Raw genomic sequence first — 27,627 nt, 5'->3', positions numbered from 1 at the left:
TGTTCCCTGCCAGGCCTGGCCTTTGAGCGAGCCGAATGCCCACCGACCTGCTTAGAGGCCGCGCTCAGCCAACGGCCGGGAAGGACGAGCGAAGGCCAGCGCTTAGCGCGCTCTCGACGCGCACCTAGTCTCCGCACGCGACTCCTCTCCGTCCAGACGCGCCCCCGCGCCCGGCAGCAAGCGCCTCGAGTGTCCGCGGACGCCCAGACCCTGCGCGGGAGCCCCCGCCCCCACGCCGGCTCCGGTGGTGGTCCCAACTCCACGCGGAGCGCTCCCCACGCGGAGCACTCCCCACGCGAGGCCTCTGGGGGCTGCCGGGGGCTGTAGCCGCTGCTCCCGCCTTCGGGTCGGGTTGGCTGAAACTGTGGCCTCCTGGGGCGGTCGCGCCCAGAGCCCCGCGGGCGCATTGGCACTCGCCTGAAAATGTAACGCGACTTTTACACAAGGCAGCACGAGCAAGCAGAAGTGTTCCGGGTTTAGCAGCCCTGATTTTACCATCACATGTGGGCTGAAATGGGTGACAGCGTGCGAGCTCAGCGGCGGGAGGGAGAAGACGATGGTGCTTGTGAAGGTGCCCGCGACGGTGCCCGGGAGGGTGCTTCCGAGCGTGGCTCCGACAGGCCGCGTTGCTTCATGGTTGCCCTTGTAGGTGCCCTTGGGCTTCCCCTTGGGGGTACCCTTGAGGGTGAGATGGGTTCCTGGGCGGGGGAGGCACTGGTTTTGGTTTCGATTCCCAGAGCTTTTTTCATGGTATTCCTCATCGTCTTGGTGACCACAGTCGCATCGATGAGACACGCGATTGCCGCTGTGAGACACAGGGACTGTCAGACACAAGACCATATGCGGGAAGGAAAGACGGGGTTATTCTGCAGCTTCTTAGCAGCCTGTCCTCCCTATCCGGGCGGCGGGCGTGCGGCCTCCTGTCCCCCTTTGACCCTCCACTACCTTCCTGGTGTCTGCCCAGTTGGCTGCTGCAGCCCATTCTGGCATTCCCAGAGAAAGGGTTTTTGGAAATGGTCTTTTCTGCCAGTGACGGCCTTGCCTAAGGTCTGAGGCACCAGGATGAGAGTAGGGCACTGATCCTAGGAGGCTCCGGGTGGCAGTGGGGTCCTGAGAAGGCCCCTCAGTGGAAAGGACTCTTGGGCTATGTTTGAAAAGGCAGGAAGGAGTTTCCAAGGGAACCAACTGGGAGGAGAACTCCAGGTACTGGACAGGGGTCTCCAAGGAATCTGGTGTGGCTGAGACGTATGGAGCCGGTGAGGGTGGGGGCAGAGTTGAGGCTGGGGAGGTGCAGGATCTGGGACTTCATCAAGAGGGGAGGGGAGGTTCCAGATTCAGAAAGCCCACTTGTCGCAAGGTGAATGGAAAGCGAACCAGGCTGGCGGCAGGGAGACCAGTGGAGGGTGGTAGCAGCCCCTGCCATCCAGGTAAGGATTGATGGAGACCAGGGCGTGGGAGCTCCTGGCAGGTAGGAGAAGGCTTGGTGGCTGAGTTAGCAGATGGGGGTCAGCAGGCTACAACACCCTAGATTCCAAGTGCTCCCCAGCTCCTGTCTGCCTTGTATGTTTCTCTTTATGGTCACTTAATCCCTGGCTGCCTTCATGAACTTTTCCTAGATAGGTCTTGCTCTAGCTAATCTGTGAGCTCCCTAAGGGGGAAGGGACTCTATCTCCAACACTGAGCTCAAGCGCAGTCCAATGGGATCGACAAATATTTACTGATCATAGAATGAATTCAAAGAACTTAAACTTTTTTTTTTCTGGATTAATTTCTGTTCCCATAGCTTAACTTCTTGAATCAAAGTCTCACCACCCCATTCCACACCCCGTATCTTCCAAGCATTTAATCTGCCATTTCTTGTGGTCTTCATATGATGAGGATTTGTCCCAGCCTTGTGAGCCAGGGTAAGGTATTTAACCTCAGTTCCCGTATCTGTAAAAATGAGAGTTATAAAGATTAAAACAGAACGTGCCTAGCCTGGTGTGGGAACTTCTTTTCCTTCCTCAACCAGGCTGAGTCGCTCACTTTTGACAATGCACTTTTTCTTTTCTACAATCATTTTTTTCTTGTGATTTAAAGTATAATTTTCTAGTCCGGAAAAGTCAAAATCCTATTTATAGATAAGAACATCTTAAAAAAAAAAAAAAGAACATCTTGTTGCAACATTTAAAAAAATAGTGTGTATGATTTTCAAAAGAGGTTCTGTAGATTTGTTTTTGTACCTATTTGGAGAATGAGCTTAGAGTTTGTGCAACTTCAAATCTTTTGAAGAAGTCAGCACAAGAAAGAGAAAGGGTGGTGGTGGGGATGGTGTTCTATAAATGAAATAATGATAGTCTGCCAGTTTCCCTTTTCCAAAGAGTCTTGAAATACTGATCTTAAATGGAGTCATGAAGGCCTCTACTTACCCCTTCAACGCACAATAAATGACTTCTTTCCTTTTCTTCCATCGCCAAGATGGCAACTACGAAAAGGAACACAGCAGTAATGAAGCTGTTGATAAGATCCTGCAATACAGAATTGAAAATTGTCAACTTCACATGAAAATGTAATTTTATAAAATATTTAAATTGGTCAGTTACCCATCTAAGGATGGATGCCTTTTAAAAACTTTCCCTTTGAGGAACCCTCCTACACTGTTGGTGGGAATGTAAATTGATACAGCCACTATGGAGAACAGTATGGAGGTTCCTTAAAAAACTAAAAACAGAAATACCATATGACCCAGCAATCCCACTAATGGGCATATACCCTGAGAAAACCATAATTCAAAAAGAGACATGTACCACAATGTTCATTGCAGCACTATTTACAATAGCCAGGACATGGAAGCAACCTAAATGCCCATCAACAGACGAATGGATAAAGAAGCTGTGGTACATATGTACAATGGTATATTACTCAGCCATAAAAAGGAACGAAATTAGGTCATTTGTAGAGATGTGGATGGGCCTAGAGACTGTCATACAGAGTGAAGTAAGTCAGAAAGAGAAAAACAAATACCATATGCTAACACATATATATAGAATCTAAAAAAAAAAAAAAGGTTCTGATGAACCTGGTTGCAGGGCAGGAATAAAGAGGTAGACACAGAGAATGGACTTGAGGACTTGGGGTGGGAGGGGGGCGAAGTGAGAGTGGCATCGACGTATATACACTACCAAATGTAAAATAGATAGCTAGTGGGAAGCAGCCGCATAGCACAGGGAGATCTGCTCGGTGCTTTGCAATGACGTAGAGGGGTGGGATAGGGAGGGTGGGAGGGAGGCTCAATAGGGAGGGGATATGGGGACATGGGTATGCATATGGCTGATTCACTTTGTTATGCAACAGAAACTAACACAGTATTGTGAAGCAATTATACTCCAGTAAAGATCTATTTAAAAAACAAAAAAAAAAATCCAAAATAAACTTTCCATTTGATTAATATTAAGAGGAACTCTCAGCAGCATAACTCTTATATCTTCCAGAGACATGAGTTTATGTGATTATAAGGTTCTGGATAGAATCGTCAGCAGAAATGGGTTTAACTTAATTAAAGAACACTCTTAAAAAAAAAAAAAAGCTGACAACTTTTCCATCAGACTTTTTAAAAGTCATAGGAAAATGGGCAAGAAAAAACCCTAGAGGTCTAGGGGCCTCACCCATATTGACCCTCCATAAATGTGATCTTATTGAAGTTTTGTATTTTCAATTAATGTAAATTCTGCCATCTATTCCATAATACATTTGTTTTAATATAAAAACAAAAATTTAGATGAACACTTTACTGATTTAATTCTACTTCCAAATCTGCAAATCAGCAGAACTGATACTTTGGAAGTTGGATCATATTTATTCTTTAGGGTCCCACGTCCCAAGAAGCAGGAACCCATCTGAGGAGCTAGCCTGATGTTCTGGAGTGAAAGTGACTTTCTCTCTTTCCTAAAACATGGCCAGAATTGAGTCTGCCCTGACATCTATAGGCTATCTGTGTTCTTTTTGGACATTGATACTGGGTTCTTCAAATGCTGGCCCAATCTGTTTCTTCATGTGCTAAATAAAGGATGAGGATGAGTGGGAGGGGGCACACTCCTGAGGATAAGCAGAGCCTGGGCTTTGGTAGCACAGTGATAATGAAAGAGAAGGTACTCACTGAGTCAGTGGCACCAGTGTTGGAGGATGAGTAAAACTCCGGGGTCCTTTAACCTCCATACGGCCCAGGTAACCAATCTGAACATTTTAAGTTTTTACGTCTTGGTGGCATGACTTGGTAGTGTCAGCTTGTCCGGTGCACTTGCTCAAACACAGCAAAGAGCCCTGCTGTCTGATCATAATGGGTCTAAGTGGAACTCCTCAGCGTGCCGAGCTCATTTAACCCTCACAAACACCCTCCAAAGTCAGTATGGCTAGGATCCCCATTTTAAGAAGATGTAACAGAGGCTTAGAGAAGTTCATTAAATTGACTATGATTGAGTATCTGCCAAGGAGTGGAGTCAGAACTCAACTCACTATTGCCTCCCATCAGGGACACCCAAATAAGGTGGAAATGATCTATCCCCCAAGGTTGGAAGTGCAGCAACCATCTTTGGCATTTTCTGTGGAATGGGTAATGGAGGGTCAAAATGGTATGGGACAAATAAGGACAAATAATTGGCCTGCCAATTCCTAGATGTATGACCTGGGGCGTGTTTTATCATCCCTCTGTGCCAACAGGCTAGGATCTTAGTTCCCTGACCAGTGAATGAATCTGTGCCCCCTGCAGTGGAAGTGTGGAGTCTTAACCACTGGACCACCAGGGAGTTCCCCCAACAGGCTAATTTTTTTAACATCTTTATTGGAGTATAATTGCTTTACAATGGTGTGTTAGTTTCTGCTTTACAACAAAATGAATCAGTTATATATATACATATGTTCCCATATCTCTTCCCTCTTGCGTCTCCCTCCCTCCCATCCTCCCTATCCCACCCCTCCAGGCGGTCACAAAGCACCGAGCTGATCTCCCTGTGCTATGCGGCTGCTTCCCACTAGCTATCTACCTTACATTTGGTACTGTATATATGTCCATGCCTCTCTCTCACTTTGTCACAGCTTACCCTTCCCCCTCCCCATATCCTCAAGTCCATTCTCTAGTAGGTCTGTGTCTTTATTCCTGTCTTACCCCTAGGTTCTTCATGACATTTTTTTTCTTAAATTCCATATATATGTGTTAGCATACAGTATTTGTCTCTCTCTTTCTGACTTACTTCACTCTGTATGACAGACTCTAGGTCTATCCACCTCATTACAAATAGCTCAATTTCGTTTCTTTTTATGGCTGAGTAATATTCCATTGTATATATGTGCCACATCTTCTTTATCCATTCATCTGATGATGGGCACTTAGGTTGTTTCCATCTCCGGGCTATTGTAAATAGCGCTGCAATGAACATTTTGGTACATGACTCTTTTTGAATTATGGTTTTCTCAGGGTATATGCCCAGTAGTGGGATTGCTGGGTCATATGGTAATTCTATTTGTAGTTTTTTAAGGAACTTGCATACTGTTCTCCATAGTGGCTGTATCAATTTACATTCCCACCAACAGTGCAAGAGGGTTCCCTTTTCTCCACACCCTCTCCAGCATTTATTGTTTCTAGATTTTTTGATGATGGCCATTCTGACTGGTGTGAGATGATATCTCATTGTAGTTTTGATTTGCGTTTCTCTAATGATTAATGATGTTGAGCATGCTTTCATGTGATTGTTGGCAATCTGTATATCTTCTTTGGAGAAATGTCTATTTAGGTCTTCTGCCCATTTTTGGATTGGGTTGTTTGTTTTTTTGTTATTAAGCTGCATGAGCTGCTTATAAATTTTGGAGATTAATCCTTTGTCAGTTGCTTCATTTGCAAATATTTTCTCCCATTCTGAGGGTTGTCTTTTGGTCTTGTTTATGGTTTCCTTTGCTGTGCGAAGGCTTTGAAGTTTCATTAGGTCCCATTTGTTTATTTTTGTTTTTATTTCCATTTCTCTAGGAGGTGGGTCAAAAAGGATCGTGCTGTGATTTATGTCATAGAGTGTCCTGCCTATGTTTTCCCCTAAGAGTTTAATAGTTCTTTAATCCATTTTGAGCTTATTTTTGTGTATGGTGTTAGGGAGTGAGGCTAATTTTTAATATGGGGATAATGATTGGGATTCATTGCGTTCATCTGAGGATTAAATGGCACAATGAATCTGAAAGCATCACATGAGGTGTAGTGGGAATGCATCAAAGTGTAGTTTCCTGATATCTGCCTTCAAGATAGTAAACTTTTCTGTGAACTTCAGGTGTTCTTCCTGTTGAGACTGTTGAGCAAGGAGCCCTGTTGTGGAATGGGACTTGCCTCTTGGAGAGGCACTAATGTCTGTTATTTGGGCGCCTGGTGAGTAACAGTGGAGGGGGCACGTGGTGCAGGGCTGGTGAGGGTTGGAAGTCAGCTCCAGTTGGGTTCTGTAGGCTGAGTGAGAGGTCTGCCCACACTGGGGCAGGTACAATGGTTTTCAGCTTTGCAGGAAGCATAGGATCTGAGGATTGTGTAAACCAAGATATCAAAAGATGTGAACAAGGACCCAAGCGGAGTGTAAACTTATAAAATTAAAAATTAACTAACTGCAGTCTGGGTCATTGAGAATTTGGACGAATGCACACGAATAATGATGACAGTAACAAAACAAATGCAGACTCGGCCTCCCTAGCCAATTGTTGACTCCCTGTCAGAATTCCATCTCCTCGCTGGACCATTGGACATTATAGTTTACTGTGGTCCTTACCTGCAAGGAAGTGCTCTTCTGAACTGTCCCTTGGAAGTAATGCTTTCTTCGTACCTACCATTTCTATTGTAGCTCACATATCTTGAGCACTTACTATCTGTCACATACGGTGCCAAGGTGTTCATATGTGATCTCATTTGATTCTCACAACAAACTCTCATTATCCCCAATTTACAGATGGGTAAGCAACTTGCCTAGGGTTGCTCAGCCAGTAAGTGGCTATGACCCTCCTCAGTCTGACTTGAGAGCCCAAGGGTCTTCTCCTGACTAACACCCCCTCCCTTTTGCCTTAGACACAGACCCTCTGGTTGGCCTCATCTTTGACAAAGAGAAAGATACGTTCTCCCAGATGGGGTAAAACTACAGCTGAGTCTTGCCATGTGCGAAAGCACTTCTGGTTTCCCCATAAATGTCATCCTTACTCATCACCTTTTTTTTCTCCCTTTGACTAAATACCTTATTGACTCAAGTAGCTGCCTCTGACACAGTGAGAGATGGGTTTGTGACTTGACTATTATTTTTCTGTAAAGCCCCCAAACCATTCCCTGAGATAAACAAAATTGTATAGAATTAAAATTGGGAAAGAAAAAGATGCTTTGATGGTGAATCCTTTTTTTTTTTAAATCACTGAATATTAGGAAGAAGTCAAACATTTACACTTTGTTTCACAAAATGTGGTATCTGTAAGAAGGATGTATATACAATAAACATTATGCGGTATTTGTGCCTTGGAGTTCTCCAAACACATGGCAGAACCTGATCAGTCATCACCAGAATCTGAAGGGGACATTCTGAAGCTGATACCTTTTACTTATAAATGTAAAGATATTGCTGGTAGTTTTGGAATCATCCCTTCAATAGAGTTCTAGTTAAATATGTTTATTATGTTCTTTTTTCTAGATTGCTTTCTATTGGAAAAGACATCAGCTTGACCAGAACTCAGTTTCTCGGACTGTATGGGGAAATGCCTTCTTTACAGTGTAGAAGTGTTGAAAATATGGGCTATTCAGAAGACAATAATTATACTTCATACTTTTCTTGGGTACACAGATTGGTGACATAAGACTAGGGTGGGTAAAGTTGATAATGAAACCTAGCAATAAAGACAGTAACCCCACCACAGGTGGGGTGAGGAAAGCTGGCCACACCCTGGAGGACAGAAACAAGAAAAAGGCAGGGGCTTTGTATCACGCTCTGGGCTCCCATAGCTATCCAAAGAAAAGAGGATGCTCTCCCCCAAGGACAGAGGTAGCAAAAGGGGGCCTGGCTTTACCAGAGTCGCCCAGAGGCCTGCAGCTCTCCACAAGCTGGCCTGAGCTGCCCGTGACTGTGGGAACAGCTCCTCTCGTAGCACCTGCTTCATGCTTAGGAGACCCTGGCTCCTGCCTCTCCCTGAGACTCTTCCTGGATGCTCCCCCTGGACCCTCCAGCAAAGCACGGGGCCTTGAGGCTCTCTCCAGGTTTATGGCCGTGGACCTTTAGAGGGCTCCGGTCCTCCTGACCACAGCTGCTGTCGCGACCCCTAAAGGCTTGTACCCTGCCCTCCACTCCAGGAAAATCAATTCACCGTTCGTCGCACATTTTAAGGAAACCATGAGAAAATGGGAGAGGATTCAGAGAAGGTAAGATTTTGAGAATATGAGGAAGACAAAGATGTAGGGAGGGTGAAGATAAACCAGCACAAGGTTATAGGGCATAAAGTCTGGAAAAAGTCTGGGCTTTAGAGTCAGACAGACCTGGGCTCAAATCTGAGTTTCCATGTGCCTAGATACAACCACGGGCAACACAGTCTCTTTAATCCAATTTTCTCATCTGTTAAAGGGGAATGGGGGACGACCACAACCTCACTGGGTTGTTGTGAGGATTAAATGAGGTAATCTATATGAAGAAGTATCTGGTGCGTGGCATGTGCTCAAAAACAGTTATTTTACCTTCCGCTCTTGAAAACTTCCATGGACAGAGATTTTAGTTTCCGCTCAGAAACCTCTCCATGGTTGTAGCTCTCCGGAACTGAGAGGGTCTTCCACGTGTCCAATTAAAGCTGCTCAGAGATTGCTTCCTGTGCTTTCTGCTGCTCAGCACTCTGTGGGACAGAGAGAGCTCAGCAGCCTTTCCAGAAAATCCCTCAGGCGCTTGGAGAAAGTATTTTGAGTTTTAGTTCAATAGCAACCAATCCTACCTTACAGTTTAAAAAAGGTTCCATAAAAATGTATGATGTGGAAGAGGCATGGGCTCGGAGTTAGGACGGTTCACGGTGCAAAAGATAAAAGGGTAAAAGCCACGCAACTGCCTCAGGGGGTCCGACCCACACTTTGTAGCGAATATATTTACTTTGTGGCAAGCCTTTTGTGATCTTTGCTTTAAACACATTTAAATGTTACAGGACCCCTATAGACAGCTCTTATCATCACACTTTTCCTTCTCTGAATTTCCCGGATGGGGAAACTGAGGCTAAAGTTCTCACAGCTAGTAAGGTGGCAGGGCCAGGAACTGGGCCCATGTCTGTATCTGGACAAAACTATGCTTCCTCTCCAGTCTGTGAGGATACAGAGCCTCAGAGTCTGGAATGAAAAGGATTTTTCTGAGACCTGAGTAATTAGCTTTGGGAACTTTTCAGTTGGTAAAGAGTATGAAATTCTGGAAAAAGCTATTGAAGAAGGCCATGCAGTGTCTTTTCCTGAATACTCCACCATACGGCACCCCTTTGGAAAAGCTGGACCCTTGACACATGAAAAGTTTGACTCTTGCACTCTTTCAGGGCACACGTGACAGTTTTCTGCCACTTAGCCATGTTGTAGAAACATGCTTTTTCGGAGGGACGTTTGTAATCTGTTAGAGAGGGTGCTGTTTGACAAGTAGAAGAAGCACGTGCCGTTTTACAAGCAATACACTACTGAATACACTGAGTAAAATTTTCTTTAGGACCAGCTGCAAAGTACCACGTGTTTAGGGCTGTAATGAGATGGAAGCAGGTGTGTGTGTTGGTTGTCCTATAGTTGGAGGGGTTCAAGGAATCCTTCTGAGCTTTAGGCTAGTTTCCTCTCTGGGATTAGGGTGACACTCTGTCATAGCTCAGCTATGTCCTTGTCCAGAGAGATCTCTCTGTTGTGCTCCCTTGAAGAGAGCCTTTACTGTGGGGCTGAGGGCAAAGCTTATATGAAAATTATGAAAATGAACACTTACAAGTAAGGACCAATGTAAATAAGTCATCGAGTGGTGAAGCATTAGCATATATATTAGAATGAAAAAAAGAACGATGCAGGTTTCCAGGACTGTGATTGCTATATAGGACTCCTGGGCTTCAGCAATGATGAAACAAACTAGTGCCCCTATGAGAAGGCCCTGCAGTAAAAGAAACAGGATTTGTTTTAATGCAAATGAGCTATTAAAAAACAAAATAAAATAATAAATGATCAGACTGTAAATCTGATTATATTGCAATTGCCTGTATTGTTTTGCACATATATATTATTTTAAAAATTCCTTACATGTTTAAGAAATGAAATAACACAGACAAAAATTGCACACAGTACAGAAGCTTCTTTCTCCTCCCTCATCCCAACCCTAGTCTATCTCCTTAAAAGTAATCACTGTTAACAGTGTATATTTCATACCAGAAAGAATTGTGTATATACAGGTCAAGTAAAGTAAATATATATTGATTTTGATAGAAAGAGTGAGGTAGAGTCCCAGCTTTCTTTCTTTCTGAGCAGCTGTTGATTATCCCAACATCATCTGTTGGGAAACACCACTGATCTGAAATCCAACCTTTATCATATACTAAATTTTCGTGTGTATTCGGGATGCTTTTGAAACTCTTTTCTTCTATTGAGTTGCTGATTTCTTTTCTAGTGCTTCTGAAATTATAAGCAACTCATTTTATGTTGTATTATTGTCTGACTTAGTCCCCCTTTCGGACTCATTCTCAGGTTGTTTATGTTTCTCATTTTTGTCTTGGTCAAGTTCCCGAAGCTAAGCCTGTTGGTATTTTAATTGGGATTTCCTTTAACTTATAATATGGAAAGATTACAAAATTTAGTCTTAACTCTTTAAGAACAAAGTATATCTTTCCAGTTATTTTAGTGGTTTTTAAAATATCTCTCAGTAGAGTTCTAAAGTTTTTTTCATATAGGTCTTTCAAATTTATTTCATTTAATCTTAGGTATTTTGTCATCTTGATTGCTATTGCAAAGAGAAATATTTTCTTCTATTTTCAGTTCTTGTTTGCTCATTTCTACTAATGAGTTAGTAGAACTTATCTTGTTCTAAATTGTTTCCCAGTTGATTTTATTTTTTAGATCTTTGATCATATCAGCTGTAAGAAATGATACATTTTGCCTCTTCTTTTCAAATATTCATACTTATTCCTTTTTCCTGTCTGATTGTGGTGACTAGTGGGCATCCTCTTTGTTCCTCATTTTAATGGGAATACTTCTGAGGTTTAATTATATATGATGCTGACTTTTGGGTTTATTTTTATAATGTCAGTGAAATATCTGTGTATTCCTATTTAACTGGTCTCTCTCTTCTTCCCTTGTTCACTTTTTTTTCACTCAGAGATGAATGTTGAATTTTGTCAAATGTGTTCTGTACCCTATTTGATAGTGTCCTAATTTTTTCTTTTACTTATGGTGGATTAGTTTAATAGAGTCCTACTATTGAATCATCCTTATGTTTCTTCTTCATGGTGTGTTTTGAAGAAGCACTGATGAGCATTTTCTGTTAATATATTAATACTGCTGCTTTGATACAAGTGAGATATCTATTTAGTTTTCTTTTTCTGAACTTGGTCAGGTTTTGATATCAGTGTTACACTGACTTTGTAAAAATAGCTCAGAAATGTTTCTTCTTTCTCTATTCTTTGAAAAAGTTTGAATAGTATCAGAATTGCATCCCATGAAGGTTTGAAAAGAGTTAACCTGTGAAAAAGTCTGGGCCTGACACATTTCTGAAAGATACTCATTCCCCACCCCACCCCCACCCCCCCACCCCCCCACCCCCCGGTGCTTATATCGGTCTGTTTAGGTTTTTCTCTGTTCTGGGATCAGTTTTGGTAATTTATAGTTTCCCAGAAAATCAACTCTTTGATCCAATTATTCACATTTATTTGTTTTGCAAAGTGCTCTTGTGAATCCTTTCAGTTTCTTCGGGGTTTGCATTATTTTCCCTTTCTGGTTTCTAACTTTAAATATACGTCCTCATTTACCCCATTTTTTCCTGTTATATTGGCCAGTGGTTTATCAACTTTATTGGTCAAGTCTATTATTCTTGTTTGCTAATGTACACATTTCTGTTATTATCTCCATTGCTTCCCTAGTTCCCTTTGTGAGGGGAAACCTGAGGAATATAAAAGTGAGGGGTGGAGGGAAGCGTGCCAAATTTAGTAGCAAGGGTAGAGTGTGTGGGAGGAGCAAAGGGAGAGGAGGAAAAAAGGGGAGGCGAAACGATGTGGACCGGCAAAGGGAATTAGGGAAGTTTCCCCCAGGCGGCGCCCCTGGGAATCACTCACTCCCTGAGGCCGAAGCCGGCCTGCATCCGCCCTTGCATCCGCCCAGCGGGCCATCAGCTCTCTCTGCTCACCAGCCTAATGATCTTCAAGATTCCCGTGGGCGAGAAGAAAAAACGCTTGAGGCTGTCCCTGAATTTGGGCGGGACTTTGGCGCGGCCCTCAGCACGCTTTCGTATGGCCTTCTTCTCCCGCTGGCTGGGGATCGCGGGTTGTGCAGTGGGCTTGAGTGTGGGTGCAGCGCGCCCTCGGGATGCTGAGGGCGCCGCGCTTGTGTCCCGCACCGAGCTTGTGGATGGCGCCGAGCGCTCGGGATGCGCCGTACGGGCGACGTTTACTGAGCGGGAGGGAGGCCCCCCGGATTTCGAGTCCCCCGAACGTGCGTTGTCGTCTTCAGGATTCATGGTGGACCCCCGGGCCTGGTGGTGTCTGACGGGCCCCTCGGCTCTGAGCCTGCACGGCGGCGGCCGGCTCTCCCCGGGGAACCAGCGTCGCGCCCCAACGGCTGCCGGCCGCCTCTCCCTCGCGCGCACTCAGCTCTGGCTGCCGGCAGACAAACCAAGCCCTTCAGCCGCCCTCGTAGCCACTGGGATGCGACACCGCTGCCTAGCCTGGGAACTCAAGGTCCCCTCAACGCCACCACCTCCGTGCTGCCAGCCAGCTGGGATGCGACGCCGCTGCCTAGCCTGGGCACTCAAGGTCCCCTCAACGCCACCACCTCCGTGCTGCCAGCCAGCCGGGGAGCAGGCTCTGAAGACCATTTCGGGCGCTCCCGGCGCTTTCTCTTCTGCCTCCCGGGCCCAGGAACAGGAAAACCAGATCCCATAAGGTTGAGGCGCTCGAGCGCTCCCTTGAAAGTTACAGCGCTGGGCCCACAGCTCCTAAATCTCTTCTTCCAGCTCCCATATAGAGATTAAAATGAGAACTGCAGAAAATATGTGTTAGAATAAAGAGATATGTTTAATAATTAGCATCAACTAAAAAGGAATATAAATTTACAAAACTTATAGTTTGTCATGAACAGCACTTTTCTGATAAGGACCACTTGGATTAAACAGCAGCTTCCGGTAAATAAGGGCCCCGTCGGCAATAGAGAGCACTGAGGCCACGAGTCCAAACACCTGAAACAAAGACACAGTGTCACTGCTGTGGCCATGGTCACACAGGTTTTAAGTGGTCTGCCCACCGGCTTCCTCTCCTGCGAGGGCACCAGGATTGCTCCCTACGCTGTCACCTAATACTAAAATGGGAAGAGACTTCAGAGATCATTTAATTCTCATTCCCAAGTTTTCCCAGTACCTTCCTAGAGAAAGGGAAAGGTAATTTAAGTGAGCAGAAACAATACTGAGGTGGTGTGGACTCTGAAACTCTGAAATACTTGTCTGGATCTCTTGACATGCTCCTGGATATACTGTTTAAAGCCCTGCCGATGATACTTAGTTACTAATCAACATTTCTATACCCAGTGATCAACTGTTTGACTTTCCTATTGCAAACTGTACTGGAGAAAAGGTCAGGTTAACACCAGCTCAAGCTTTAACCATGGTGATAGTAGCTGTGATAAGAGATTTGGAGAAATGGAGTGATAAGATGACCCAAAGTGAACTCTCAAAGGCCGGGCTACATCCACCTAAGGGGTGGGATTCTAAATAGGCCTCAGGAAGACAAAACTGAAGTAAAGGGAATAAACTAGAACATGGTCTTTAGGTACTCTGATGGCTATTTGAGAACTGGTGCCGGGGCTGGAGAAAGGGGATGTCAGTGTTATTTCACCAGCTCCATCCAACTGCCAAGAAATCTGGCTTTCTGGCTTCAGACACTGTTCCTTTTCCATCCTGAATCTCAATCGCAGCTTCCTACGTTCTGACCACGCTACGTACCTCCTACCGGTGCATTCATGACTCTGGTACACAGCATGTTGCTGGTTCCTCCACCTGGAACCATCCCCGTTTCCTCCCCTTTAGTTCTGGCAAACCACAATTCCACTGCTGGAGAGAGGTAGCTGCTTCCTCTTCTCTGTGCCCCACAGTACTCTGTTAACAGCTCAGACACAGCTGCTTGCACTTTTGTCTCCTGTATTAGGCTCTAAGCAACTTGAGGATAGGGCTCACATTCTAGTCCAGAGCTGTCTAAACGAAATATAATGTGAGTCACCAATGTAAGCCACATAATTAACTTAAAATTTTCTAATTGCCACATTAAAAAGTAAAGAAAAAAACAAGTGAAATTAATTTTAATAATATATTTTATTTAGCCTGATATATCCAAAAGAATGTAATTTTAACATGTCATCAATATAATAAAATTATAAATTCTACACTCTTTTGGGGGTAGCAAGTCTTTGAAATCCAGTGTGTATTTTACACTTACAGCTCATCTCAGTTCAGACCAGCCACATTTCCAGTGCCCAATAGCCACCTGTGGCTTGTGGCTCTATAATTTGTCAGCACCTACCGAAGTGCACTTAAGGAATGAATCAATGAGTGAATGAGTAAATAAGTGAGTGAAAGTAAACCCTATGCCTCATCCCTCTTTCTCCATAATTATCATTAAAGACAACTAGGAGAGATTGCTATTACAGCACTATGTCATTTCTAGAGTAATTCCCATCCCTCATGAAGTTGCTTTGGGCCTAATGAAGGAGTTGAAAAGCCATGGATTCTGACATATGTGGCCAGTTCTCCTAAGTGGCCCATACTATGAAAAGACAAGGAAGTAGGAGGGAGATTTATTTAAGAAGAACTTAATAATTCACTTCTCTAGATCAGAACCGAGAAAAGCCAAATGATTTTGAACCCCCTGTAAGAAATCTAAAAAGAATATCAGATGGAACTGTAACTAAATTACTTGACTCTTCGTTTGTTTGGGCTTGCCTTCCAAATTAAACTGATATGCTTCTCTTCAAGCAATGTTCAAAATAATCCTTTAGTTACAGGGCTTCCTACCACCATCCCCTTACGATGACACATCTTCTATTAAATTCCATCTGAAGCAGGATCTGGACAAGAAATAACTGAGCTCAGAACAGTCTGTCTCACATTAGCAAGTGGGATGTATCCTTTTCTTGAAAAGGCAGAGCTCTGAAATTCATCCATGGTTTGTTTTATTCTTGACATCAGGTTTCTGAGAGTTTAGTACTGTAACTGATTCTAGTAGCTTTTCTCAGTCTGGTCTAGCCCTACCTATCTATGAGAAATATGGAGGAATCTCTTTATTTGGTTAACTTCAATTTTAGCGTGAAATCATCTTCCTTGACATTAACCAGGGCATGTGTTCACACACAAAAGTATTAAGCCATTAGGTACTGTGTACTGGCATAGAAGCCTCAAGGATGAATACAGTCTAGCTTTCTGTTCTTGTATTTATTCTTCAAGTACATTTGAATTCTAATCGAACCTGAAGGAAGAAACCAGAAAGACCTCCACTTACCCCTCCAAGGACTATATATGTTGTGGTTTCTGGGATCAGTGCCAACACAGATATAACTATCATGAATACTGCTGTAACCACTGAGTTGATAATATCCTGAAAACACAGAATAGAAAGGTCAGCTTTACACGAAGATCACCAACAAAATGAATCAGCTCCGTAAAGATTTCGAAAGTTCCATTTTATTAAACAAATTTATTTAGTTTAAATAGTTTTATTTAGTTTTAGGAAGTCAAACTGCTGCAGTAAAATATCACATATATTGTATTTGGCCTATAATGATGCCTAATGGGTCTCTTATCTTATGACACACCAATCATTTAACTCCTTAACAGGCTTATGTCTTTTTTATTTAAATGTAGTTGGAGGGAGAACTCATCTGGTTAGGAGTGGATGACGTATTATGCGGAACGTTTAAAGTAGAATGGTACACTGGGAAGTCAGGATGCTGAATTTTAATAATATAAGAGAAAGTGTGGAGTGTTCTACACCATAAAATAAACAACTTTATAATGTTACTCCAAATGCAATTAATAAATCTTAGAGCTGGAGAAAGTGGTAATTTTCGGGAAAAAGCTCCTACATATCTGTATGCAACAGCTGGCCAATTATGCAATTAGTTTTTGCTGATGTAGCTCATTCATTTAATAATTTCCTGAAATGAAGCATTTTCATTCTGAACTGTGGCTTTAAGAGGTGCAGCTTACATTTTGAATGGATGTAAACTGTGGGAAAGTTAAATTGTCTTTATTCTGGAAAGGTTTATGTATATTTGCAGATAACGGTAGCAAGAAGGAATTGTTAACACAGAAATATCAAACTTCAAAACTCTGGTAACTTAGAAAAGCGGTTACTACAAAGAAAATAGGAAGAGGTTCAACAGGGACAGGGTAAGGTTAGATACATTTAGGCAGAAAAAAAGTCCTCATTTGCAGGAGATAGTGAGTTCTAGGTTAATGCTGCTCTGTGCTGGGTATTTTGCTCTGCTTCAAGGCAATAGACCACTCCTCTGCTTCAGACAGGCAGCCCTGTCTCCTGTTAGTAATTTGGCTAAGTGTATATGAATGGCTTCAGATAAAAATGGTGTTCTAGGGAGTGCAGAGAATCACAGCGGGGGACAAAAAGGATGCACCTGCCCCAGAACATCAGTGATCCTTAATGGTGGTTTAAAGCATTGCTTTTTTTTTAAAACCAAACATCAGTATGCCATGGAGTAGAATATAAATTTAATTATAAAAATGGAGATTTCACAGAAATTTTGAGCCTGTACTTCCATATCACCACAAAGCCCTGGGTTGGCTCACTTTGTGTGTTTTCTGTCACTGGAGCACTTGAGGGGAACAGTCAGAGGAAGCCTGCTCTACAAACTCTGTTAGTTACTGCAACTTTGGGACAATGACACATATCACACATCTGTGTGCAGACGACCAAGCTCTTTCCTAATCAGTGAAGACAGTGGCCATCAGATAGAAGTATTTGCAGGTTACCTTTTCCCCACCTACAGATTAATTGGAATCTTCAGCCATCTTTGTGTCCTTCACTTTTGTTATAGTGAAAGAGCCACAGACAACTTCTCCAGCTGTGCTCTGGCCCCATTCCCGTCAACCACTCTGCTGGGACCTCACTGTTTATTACCCTCCTTTGTCCCTGGCCAGGTTTCCTCAACTCAGTGGTGGCCCCTCTAGTTACAGCTGTGTACTTCCCTGCTCAGTCTAACAATCCCACTGCTTTGCTGTCACCTGTCCATTCAAGGCAAACCACTCTGGGAAAGGCCACTGGGGGCCTCTATTAATACAGTCAGTAAATATTGATTTTTTTTTTTTTCTGGGCTTTCTTCCTTTACCTGTGACATTATTCACCATTTCTTTCTTCTTGAAATGCTCTCTTCTCTTGGCTTTTGGGACATGGGTCTCCCTTGGGCCCTCTCCTGTCCTTCTCAGGCTACTCCTCCTTTTCACTCCAGATGTTGGTATTTCCCAGTCTTGCCTTATCTTCCTGTACTCTCCCTCCGAGCCATTCTCCTAGAGCTCATTTACCATCGCGAGGTGATGACTCCCAAAGCTGCAGCTCTGACTTCTCTCCCCTAAGCTTCAGACCTGAACGTTTCCATCTGAATACCCCATAAGCAACCAAAACCTTCTATTTCTCAAACTGAACTCATTACATACCACTCTCCTTGGCCCTTCCTTAAAGCTGTCCTTCCTCCTATACTTCCTGTCTCATTACCCTCTTAAGACAGTTCTTTAAATGGCAGCTATCCTTGATTTTCCTGTTACCCAGTCCTATCAGTTTTCATCAACACTTTTTCTCACCAGCTACCGTTTTAACCTTAATTTAGGCCTTTCTCATTTCCATGTCTGGATTAGGATAAGAGACTTTTAAGCGGTCTCTGAGACCTACCTCTAGTTTTGCTCCTCTTCAAGCCATTATCAACACTGCCACCAGCGATCTCCTCAGATATGAGCTAATCATGTCACTCTCATACTTAAAAACCTCCCAAAGCTTCCAGCAGCCTTTGGATTAAAACTCAGGGCATTCAAAGCCTTGCATGCTCTGACCTCCTACTGCCTTTCAAACCTCCACTCTTGCCCCTCTTTTCTTCACAGCCACTCAGAACTCCTGCAGGTCCTCGAGGGTCCAGCTCTTTCTCCCCCTAGACCCTCACACACACTGCTCCCTGTACTGGGAAAGCTCTCTCAGCCCCATATCAGTTGGCTAACTACTTTTCATCCTCCAGCCCTCAACGCAGGCGTAGTTTTCCTCAGGCAAACCTGTTACGACTTGGTCCCCTTCCCTTCCACACCATCCGGGTATACACCTCTCACAGCACCTGTTATACCGGATTGCTCACCTATCTTACCTTCTGGCTACATTGAAAGTTTCTCAGGTGCAAGATTTGTGTCTTGTTTTATCCAAGAAGCTAGTATAGAATCTGGGATTAGCAGATGTTGAATAAATGATTTCATGAGATCAAGAGCAGACAGGAATCTGGGTTTCATGATGGAGTAATAACTTAGTTGACCAATATCGCACCATTTCTAAGAGTACAGCATCAGCCAAGTGTGAGCCTCAGAGATTTGGAGACATGCTATACATAGGCCACGCTCCTTCTCAGTGTGTTGTTAACTTTAGGACTCCAAGTTTATTACTGGGATGTGTAAGAAGCTCCAGAGAATTACTACAGTTTGAGGAAAAATAAATGCTAAAATGTGTTAGTTTCATTAACTTTGGAAAAGCAGAGTGTGAAGAGCAACTATGTGACTTTTTGGGTACAAGATTAACAGGATGTGGACCATGTTCATCATCTCCTTGAAGAAATCCTTAGGACAATTTAGCTTAGTCCTTTCTGCCACTAAATGGTATTACATACCCTGAGGGCCAACTGAGGAAGGCTTTGTAATCTCTTGTCCCAGACCTTATACTTCAGTCAGGTCCAGCTCCAAAGTGTAGATCAAGGAGGATTTTGGAGAGGCACCATGAAGATCCTATCTATTTCCCAGCTTTCCACTCTGGGGACTTTCTCAGCTTGTCTGAAATGCTCCTCATTGGTCTTCAAAAGTGGTTCCAGGAGGCACCACTTTAAGGGATGCTTATGGTTTGAGAATAGCTCTAAAGTCCTCTCTTCTTAATACGGGTTATCAGCTTGGATATCAGCACTCTGGAATCCAAGAGGATGAGACAAGTGCTTTTACCAGTCCAGCCAAAGGGTGGAAGGGCAGCAGGGGTCTCAGAAAGGAGACCTATGGACATAGGATTCTGGGGATAAGACTTGAAAGAGGAGCAGTGAAGTCACTCAGTCCTTCCTAGAACCAGCTTATGGGCCAGGCTGAAGGGCCAAGTATCCCTTAGTTAGTATCTTCAACTTGCCTATTTTGAAAGTTTCCAGACCATCTGGGCATTCCACTGGGCAGTTATTCCTAATGCTGTGAGTATGGCAGGTAAAGTCCATATGCTACTAAATAAGGTTCTACAAGATGAGTTAAAAATTATGTGGCATTAATGATTACAGACATTTTGAAGTAAGAAAATGTTGTGTTTTATTTAGCCTCTAAATTATTTTGATTTTCCATTTAGTGATCAGGGATGTGTAAGATGTAGGTACTTGCGTATCTGTCTCCATTTCTATTCCCCAATTTTGAGGTCATATCAACATGCATTTAAAAAGGAGGTAAAGATTAAGAATGCCGTATAATTTCATTAACCATGATCTTGAATTTAAATTTCTTTTGAAGATCTACACCTACGTGAATTCTCCTTAGAAAGAGAGGTCTGAAAGGTCAGCCACATCTACTGATAGATAGAGCTCAGAGGAGAATTTATGCTCCGTGGCTGCCCTGGTTCCCTGAGAATCTCCCCAGAGCACATTAGCAGTGGGTAGAGTTCCTCCTTCCTAAGCCTGTCAGAGATTCCTTAAAGGCTTAAGAAAACTAAAGAACAGAGTTTATTAAAATGTCTTTCTATGGCAGGAAAAAGTAGTTAACTTTAACAGTGAAACTGAACACTTACAAGCAAAGGCCAAAATATACAGTCAATTAATTGATCAAGTCTGAGTATATATAAAACTATGAAAAAGAAAGCAACAGTGACTTCAAATCCAGTGACAACAATGTATGGCTCTGGGGCTTGTGCGATGATAAAAAGGGTCATAGATGTCACAGTTAGCGCCTATAGGAAAAAAAAACATGATTTATTCAGTGATTATTGAATACAAGTTTAAGCTGTAAAAATGATCATTTCTAAAATAACGAAATAAATGGGTTTCTTCCATATATACGCACACATCTAAAAGAGGAAGACTAAAATGTATGGATGTTGACGTCTCTTTGTGTTTTAGAGAACTAGGTATCCCTCTCTGTTTTAAGTCTATTACTCCGCTTGTATACCTAATACCATCACTTCCCACATCTGTTCCCTTGATCTTTTTCCACTAAATATCTCCTTTTCCCTCTCGTACCTTCAATCTCTCCTCCTCCACTAGTTCCTTTCCTCATCATCCTCTAAACATATCTAAGGTTATCTTCTCTTAAAACACACATACCTTCCTTTCACCCTACTCCCCACAGAAATTCCCATTTTCTACTTCTCCCTGTAATGCTTCTCAAAAAAGTCTGTATACTGGCTGATATAATTCCTTATCATCCACTCATCACTCCTTAACTCTTAACAATTTGGAATCTGCTGTCAAATTTAAACTTAGAATGTTGCCATGAAAAATACTGGGGAGGAAAGTTGAAAACAAATTGTCAGAGAAAAACAATTCTCTAAAGAATCCTGTGAGGAAGAAAAGAAAAAAAAAAAACCCAACAATTCTGATGCTTCACTTTTTAACACACTTCCTCTTATCTAAACATAATGCAATCAGAATTAACAAAAACTTAAGTGGAAAAAAAACCCTTGAAGATTATTAATCTAATCCAATTTCCTCATTTCCAAAGGAAGATATAGAAAACAGAAATGAAAAGTGACTTAAAGGAAAAAATAAGCTGGGGGTCTGTCAATGTCATGATGTTCTTAGGAGATACAGCTCTATCCAAAGTCTCTGTGTTCTTGGAAAATGGTTTTGTCAAGAGTCTTCCCTGGCTAGACTTTTATGATCAGTCTGTCAGCATCCACATTCTCTTTTTAACCTTAGATCTATATAGGCTACTTATTCATAATTCTTTCAATTACTTTATTAGTATAAAAGTAGCTTACCTTTAAACTTCTAAATTGGTCAGTTTGCTTACACAGTAAATGTAACTAGTTACTAAATAACTCATTCTTTATAATTAATATAATTACGATCAGCAACATGTCATCTCAAATCACTTCATTTACTTTACTGAACCAGGGTCTTGAGTTCATGGGTTATGAAATCAAGGGTCACTTTTTCAGTCCCCATCTTCTGTAACCTTGGAATTTGGCACTGGTGATCAATCCATTTTCTTAACAGTTCCCATGATTTCAGTCACACTGGGTTCTCCCCTAATCCATACTAACAGCTCATATCTTTCCTAACTCCTGGCCTTTGTTTTCAGTTAGCTTTTAAATATTCCACTAATACCTCAAACATTTCTTCACCACTCTATGTAGACTGCTTTTGCCAAGATCATCAATGATTGCAAAATTACTAAATTTAACAAACATTTTTCAATCCTTATCCTACTAGACCCCCATGACTTATTTGCCATTGGCTTTTTCCTACTTTTCTACTCCTTGGCTCCCATGTCACCTTTTCTAGTTCTTATACCTCTGAAACTATTCTCTCGGTGGGTTTCCTTTTGCCCATCTCTTTAAAATGATGGCATTCCTTTAGATTCTGTCCACAGCCCACTCAACAGATCTGGGTCTCTGTCCCAGGTCTATCCTCAACATCTCACACATAAATAGCCATTTAGAATCTTTAATTCACCGTGTGCAAAACTGTCACCTTGCTCCTTCCTCCTGTATTCACTATCTTAATTGGTGATATGACCATCTATCTTTTCACCTGCCCCTGGAAACCTAAGATCACTGCTCCAACTTACTCCTTACAACTGACCAATCATCGGGTCCTGCTGACTTAATGCTTAAGCATTTTGGGAATCCACTTTGTCCCTAAAACTACTGCCCTTCAGTATCTTTTCCTTGAATTACCATGACAAAGATATTACAGTAAAATTTCTAAAATAAAAATGTGTGCAATTCTTCACCTATTTAAAACCCTTCAATGGTTTTTAGAATAGAGCCTACCTTCACCATGGTATTCAAAGTCTTCCATGACTCAGCTCCTGTCTACTTCTCTAACAAAGAGTTGTTCACAATTTATCCACAGGATAATTCCAATGCTCAATTCTCAGTCCTCATCTTACTTGAACCATCATCAGTATTTGACACAGTTGATCATTCCATCGAGAAAGTTTTCATTTGGCTTCTAGGACACCATACTTTTAGTTTCTCCTACCTCCCTAATTGTGCTTTCTCATTCTTCTTCGCTGATTCCTCCTCCTCTCTCGACTCTCTCTCTCTCTTTTTTTTAATTAATTAATTTATATTTTTGGCTGCGCACGGGCTTTCTCTAGTTATAGTGAGCGGGGGCTACGCTTCGTTTCGGTGTCCGGGCTTCTCATTGCGGTGGCTTCTCTTGTTGTGGAGCACGGGCTCTAGGCACGTGGGCTTCAGTAGTTGTGGCATGTGGGCTCAGTAGTTGTGGCTCACGTGCTCTAGAGCGCAGGCTCAGTAGTTGTGGCGCACGGGCTTAGTTGCTCCGTGGCATGTGGGATCTTCCCGGACCAGGGCTCGAACCCGTGTCCCCTGCATTGGCAGGTGGATTCTTAACCACTGCGCCACCAGGGAAGTCCCTCCCCAATCTCTTAATGTTGAAGTGTTCTGGGGCTCCATCCATGGTCCTCTTCTCCACTCTATATACACTCATCTCTTGATGATCTCATCAGTCTTGTGACTTTAAGTACTTCTATTTCTGCAGTGCCAATCTCTCTCCTAAAATCCAGTCTTGTATATTCCAAATGCCTGTTCAGTATTGCCACTTGAATGTCTAATAGACATCTCTAAAGTGAAATCCAAAATTGAACTTCTGATCCTCTGCCTACATTTACTTCACCCACAGGCTTTCAGTGGATGGCAACTCCATTCTTCCAGCTACTTAGGCCAAAAACTTTGGAGTGATGTTGGACTCCTCCCTCTCTCACACCATATCTGGTTCATCAGCAAATCTTGTTGAGGTTACTTTCAAAATATATCCGAAATGTGATCATTTCTTATAGCCTACTCCACTAACAGCCTGGTCTGAGCCGCTATCATCTCTTGCCCAGATTATTGCAATAGCCCCAACTTATCTCCTTTTTTTCTACCCTTGCCTCTGCAGGAATCCTCCTGTCCCCACCAGCCCCCACCTCCCGATCTATTGTCAACATATCAGCTGGTGTAGTTTTTAAAAATGTTAGTCAGATCATATACAACTTTACTCAAAACCTTCTTCATCTCCCACTGTGTCCCTATGTCAGTCCACTCCCGCTATACTGGTTTCCTTGCTTTTTCTTGAACCCTTCAGGTACATTCCTGCCATAGGGCCATTGTACTGGATTTTCCTTTGCCTAAAACACTCTTCCTTCAGATAGTCATAGCTTAACTCCCTCATCTCACTCAACGCTTTGCTCAGAAGTCACCTCAACAAGGCCTAACTTGACCATTCTATTCCTGCAATCTTCCTCTCCAACCCTACCTTCCCTTACACTCTCTTACCTGGCTTTAGTTTTCTTTGTTCCACAGCACTTACCCCCTTCTAGAATATTACACCATTTATTTATTTATTTATTGTGTTTATTGTTTGTCTTCCCTGCCCTCCCACCCCAATATGTAAACTCCATGTGGACAGGGATCTTTGCTTTGTCCCCTGATATCTCCCAAGAGCCTGGAACAGTGCCTGGCACATGGCAGGCTTTCAATAAATATCTGTTGGCTGAAAAAAAATAAGGCAAAACTCAACTTCTTATGGTTTGCTCATAAATCATGCTGGGTTTTTTTTTTTTTTTTTTGGCCTCCACGCCTTTGCTCAGGTGGCTGTCCCTTAAACCCTACCCAGTGTCCCCCTAGGACGTTTCCTGACACCTCCTTAGTTAGATGCCTCACTCTGTGCTCTGACTTCATCCTGTCACACATCACAGCTATCTGCTTGTGTGCCTCTCTCTGACTAAACTGAAGGACTCCATAGTCAGGGACTTTTGTCTTGGGTGTCTTTGTTGTCTCAAGTCCTAACTCAGGGCTGGGAATACATTAAATATTCAGAGTTTTGTTGAGGGAATTAATATATCAAAAATGAAACCTTTCTGGAGACTGTAAAACCAGAAGTAGAGGAATGATAAATGTGTTTCGTTCACACTATAGAATACTTTGAAGCATATACAAATGATAATAAAGATTTATAATTATATTTAAAAAAATGGAACCTTTCTCACAAAATCCCATTTCTCCTCCAGTGTTCCAAAGCTTTCAGTACCTGGCATAAAACCCCAGACCCTCAGGTCACTTCTTTCCTGATTATTTACTTCCAACCCAAGCTAATCTCTCTGTTTTCTGAACTCCAGAGTAGTTTTCTAAACTTCTTTCATGCATTCTGACTCGCATTACGTCATAGTTATTTCTCAGAATCACAGACTTTGGTGTGAGAAGGACCTTGCATGCAGTTTGTTCTGCCCACTCACCTGAAGCTGAAATCGCCATCACAACATGCGAAGTGCTCACCTGCGCCTGCTACCTTTTCTGTCTGGGAATGTACTGCCTTCCCAAGTGGCCACTTAATTTTGGCAACTTTCCCAATAAAAAAAATTCTTCTTCATAATAAGCAGGAATGTTTCCCTGTAACCTCTAACTTTCCACCTCCTCTCCTTATATGTCGCCTCTTTAAATTTTAAGAATTACTTTTTTCCTTCCCCTTTTCTCTTCTTGAATTCCTTCAACATATTCTCTTATGATAATTTCCACTTCTCTAACTAGCCAGGTCGCCTTCCTCCAAATGACGATTCATTCTCTCCCAACCTCTGCGAGAACTGGCTGCAATGCTCCTGGCATGTCTGACACCCCAGGAACCAGGAGTTCCACCGTCCTTGCTCTGGACTATATCAGCCTTGAGCTCACTCACATCAAAACTACTGAGTTCTAGCAAGTAAACACAGCATCCACTGAAACCCCTCGGTGCTTTTGTTTTTAATCTTGTTGGCATCTGAGTGGTACAACTGCAGCTGCCTCCCCTGGTAACCTGGGTACCTGGTTTGTGGGTCCAAGTGTGGGCCATTCATGTAGGTGTGCGGATTTTGCTTTATGAGTGAGTCCGTAAAGCCCCTGATGGGGGAGGACAGCGCCCTATTTCTCTCCTCCTACCCTCAGGGTGCAGAGCGAAATGCCTTGCCTCTAGGAAGGCCTTGTCAGAGGTTCAACAAGGTTGAAAGAGAGGATAGGGCATCGGCTTCATGCTTTGCAGCCCTACCTCCCTGCCGGGGAGCGCGCTGGGACACCGTCCCTCACCCCGAGGCCCCGCCCTCACCAGCCGCAGCATCTTCACGTGGCCATTCACGCTGAAGCAGAAGAGGCGGTGCCTCGGTTTCAGCTTCACCGTCAGCATCTCGCCTAAAGACCCAGCAGCAGCACTTCTCCGTCAGTTCCCCTCCTCAGCGGACCGCTCTGCCAGGCCTCGCGCCACAGCTGCAACGGCCACTGTGGCCTCGAGCCGCTCTTTAAGGCGTCCCGCCTTCGCGGCGCGCATGCGCAGGTCACCTCCGCCCGCACTTGGGTACATGCGGCAGCCACCCTGACCCTGTCCGCCGCCACCTACTGGTGGCCCCCGCTATGCGGAAAGCCAGGGTTCGCGCGCAGCGTTTCCTCAGACCTAGAGGGGAGCCAAGCAGGCCAGCTTCTCCCCACCCCCTAGTTGTCCAGTGGGAACGTTGGTTGTGCCTTTGTTAAAAGATAAATTGAGGCATATTAAAAATTTTAAGATTTTATTTGAACAAAAATGGATTCAAATCGGGTGGCATCTGAAGTTGAATCCGGCCTCTGTACCCTGCCACCGAATTAATCTCGGAGACAGAGTTTTGGGTGAAGTAGAAAAGTTTTATTGCTTTGCCAGGCAAAGGGGGCCACAGCTCGCTAATGCCCTCAAAACTGTGTGTCCCAACTTGGAGAGGTTAGTCAGAAGGTTTACAGTAATTGTTCAAAGAGGGCGTGATCAGCTCCTGGACATTCTTCTGATTGGTTGGTGGTAAGTGGGAGTCAGCATCATCAACCTTCTGGTTCCAAGGTGTCTGGGGTCTGCGTGCTTGTGGGCAGCATACCGTCCTTAACCGTTGACTTCTCCCATCTGATGGGGGTTTCAGTATCTGCAAAACAGCTCAAAGATACTGTCGTGTATATCGCTTGATGGGGAGCCAGGACCTTGCCCCAAGTCTGCACTATTGTTTCTCTCTCCCTCTCTCTCTTTTTTTTTATTGTCTCTCTCTCTCTCTTTTTCTTTTATTGTTTCTCTTGACTGTTTGTTTCTCCTTTGTCTTGCATCCCCTCCCTTCCCTAATTAGCAGCTGCTTGAATATGCCAGATGGAATTTAGGGAAGGTCACAGAGGCTGAATGAAGCCTATTTCCTGTAATCAAAGAGATGGGGCACATAGAAAGACTTTTGTGCCCAGGAGCCCCACAGGATCCTGCTAAGTATCACACCCAATCTAACATAGAAAGGAGCTCTGAAGAGCTGTACAAAATGAAAGATTTTTATAGGCAGAAGGGAGCGAGAACAAAGAAGTTGGTTATTGCAAGGTTACTTTTCTTTAGGGCATGGCAGGGGTCTATCAGGCAGGTCACCTAACTAGTGCTGATCAGACGAAGCCTGATTGACTGGAGAGCCAAAACTATAATTAAGCCTTGGTTTGGTGAGTGGGGCTTAGCATAAGCGACTCCATTTGGGGCCTGTTCTCGTTTTTTTTTAAAATAACTTCCTGAGGGATCTAATATATTTACAGTCCAGACCCTGGAAATGTCAAAGTTCAGAGGAAAGAGTGCTGGCTGTGAAGCAAGATAGATGAGCTTGAATTCCAGCTCCACCCCTTAATGAATGCTTCTGATCACTTTTTACGAGTTACCTAAGTTTCCAAGGATCAGCTAAGCCCGGAGAATGGGATTGACAATATCCACCTATACGGTTGTTGGGAAGAATAAATGACACCTTGCGTGCCAGGTGCCTGGATACAACAGATGCTCAATTAACTAATCTCCAATAGTTAATTAACCAATCAGTCGCTGGTGTTATTGGCCACCCATGCCCCGAGTCTTGCCAAATCATGGGTTCATTCTAACAGCGTCTCGTTGGCGGGAAGATTTCCAGGCTGCTAAGGGCGAACCTCTCACCTTCTCGGAGAGAGGGTGAAATGAGACGGGGTCTCTTTAAGAGCCGGCAGGGC

At 43.4% G+C, this 27,627-nt stretch overlaps 1 protein-coding gene across 1 annotated transcript; it reads right to left on the bottom strand.

Moving 5' to 3' along the window:
• Positions 1-41: 41 nt before the first annotated feature.
• Positions 42-25,801, bottom strand: LOC116743931 (chemokine-like factor). The gene is made up of 4 exons (XM_032613099.1): positions 25,724-25,801; positions 20,212-20,370; positions 2,409-2,507; positions 42-821 (listed from the first exon to the last, which is right to left on the bottom strand). The coding sequence occupies exons 1-4, from the start codon at positions 25,799-25,801 to the stop codon at positions 534-536; spliced, it is 624 nt and encodes a 207-aa protein (XP_032468990.1). The 3' UTR covers positions 42-533.
• Positions 25,802-27,627: the final 1,826 nt, after the last annotated feature.

The sequence above is a fragment of the Phocoena sinus genome, chromosome 19, assembly GCF_008692025.1.
Source record: "Phocoena sinus isolate mPhoSin1 chromosome 19, mPhoSin1.pri, whole genome shotgun sequence".
NCBI lineage: Eukaryota > Metazoa > Chordata > Mammalia > Artiodactyla > Phocoenidae > Phocoena > Phocoena sinus.
This window is presented reverse-complemented; position numbering and strand designations above follow the sequence as displayed.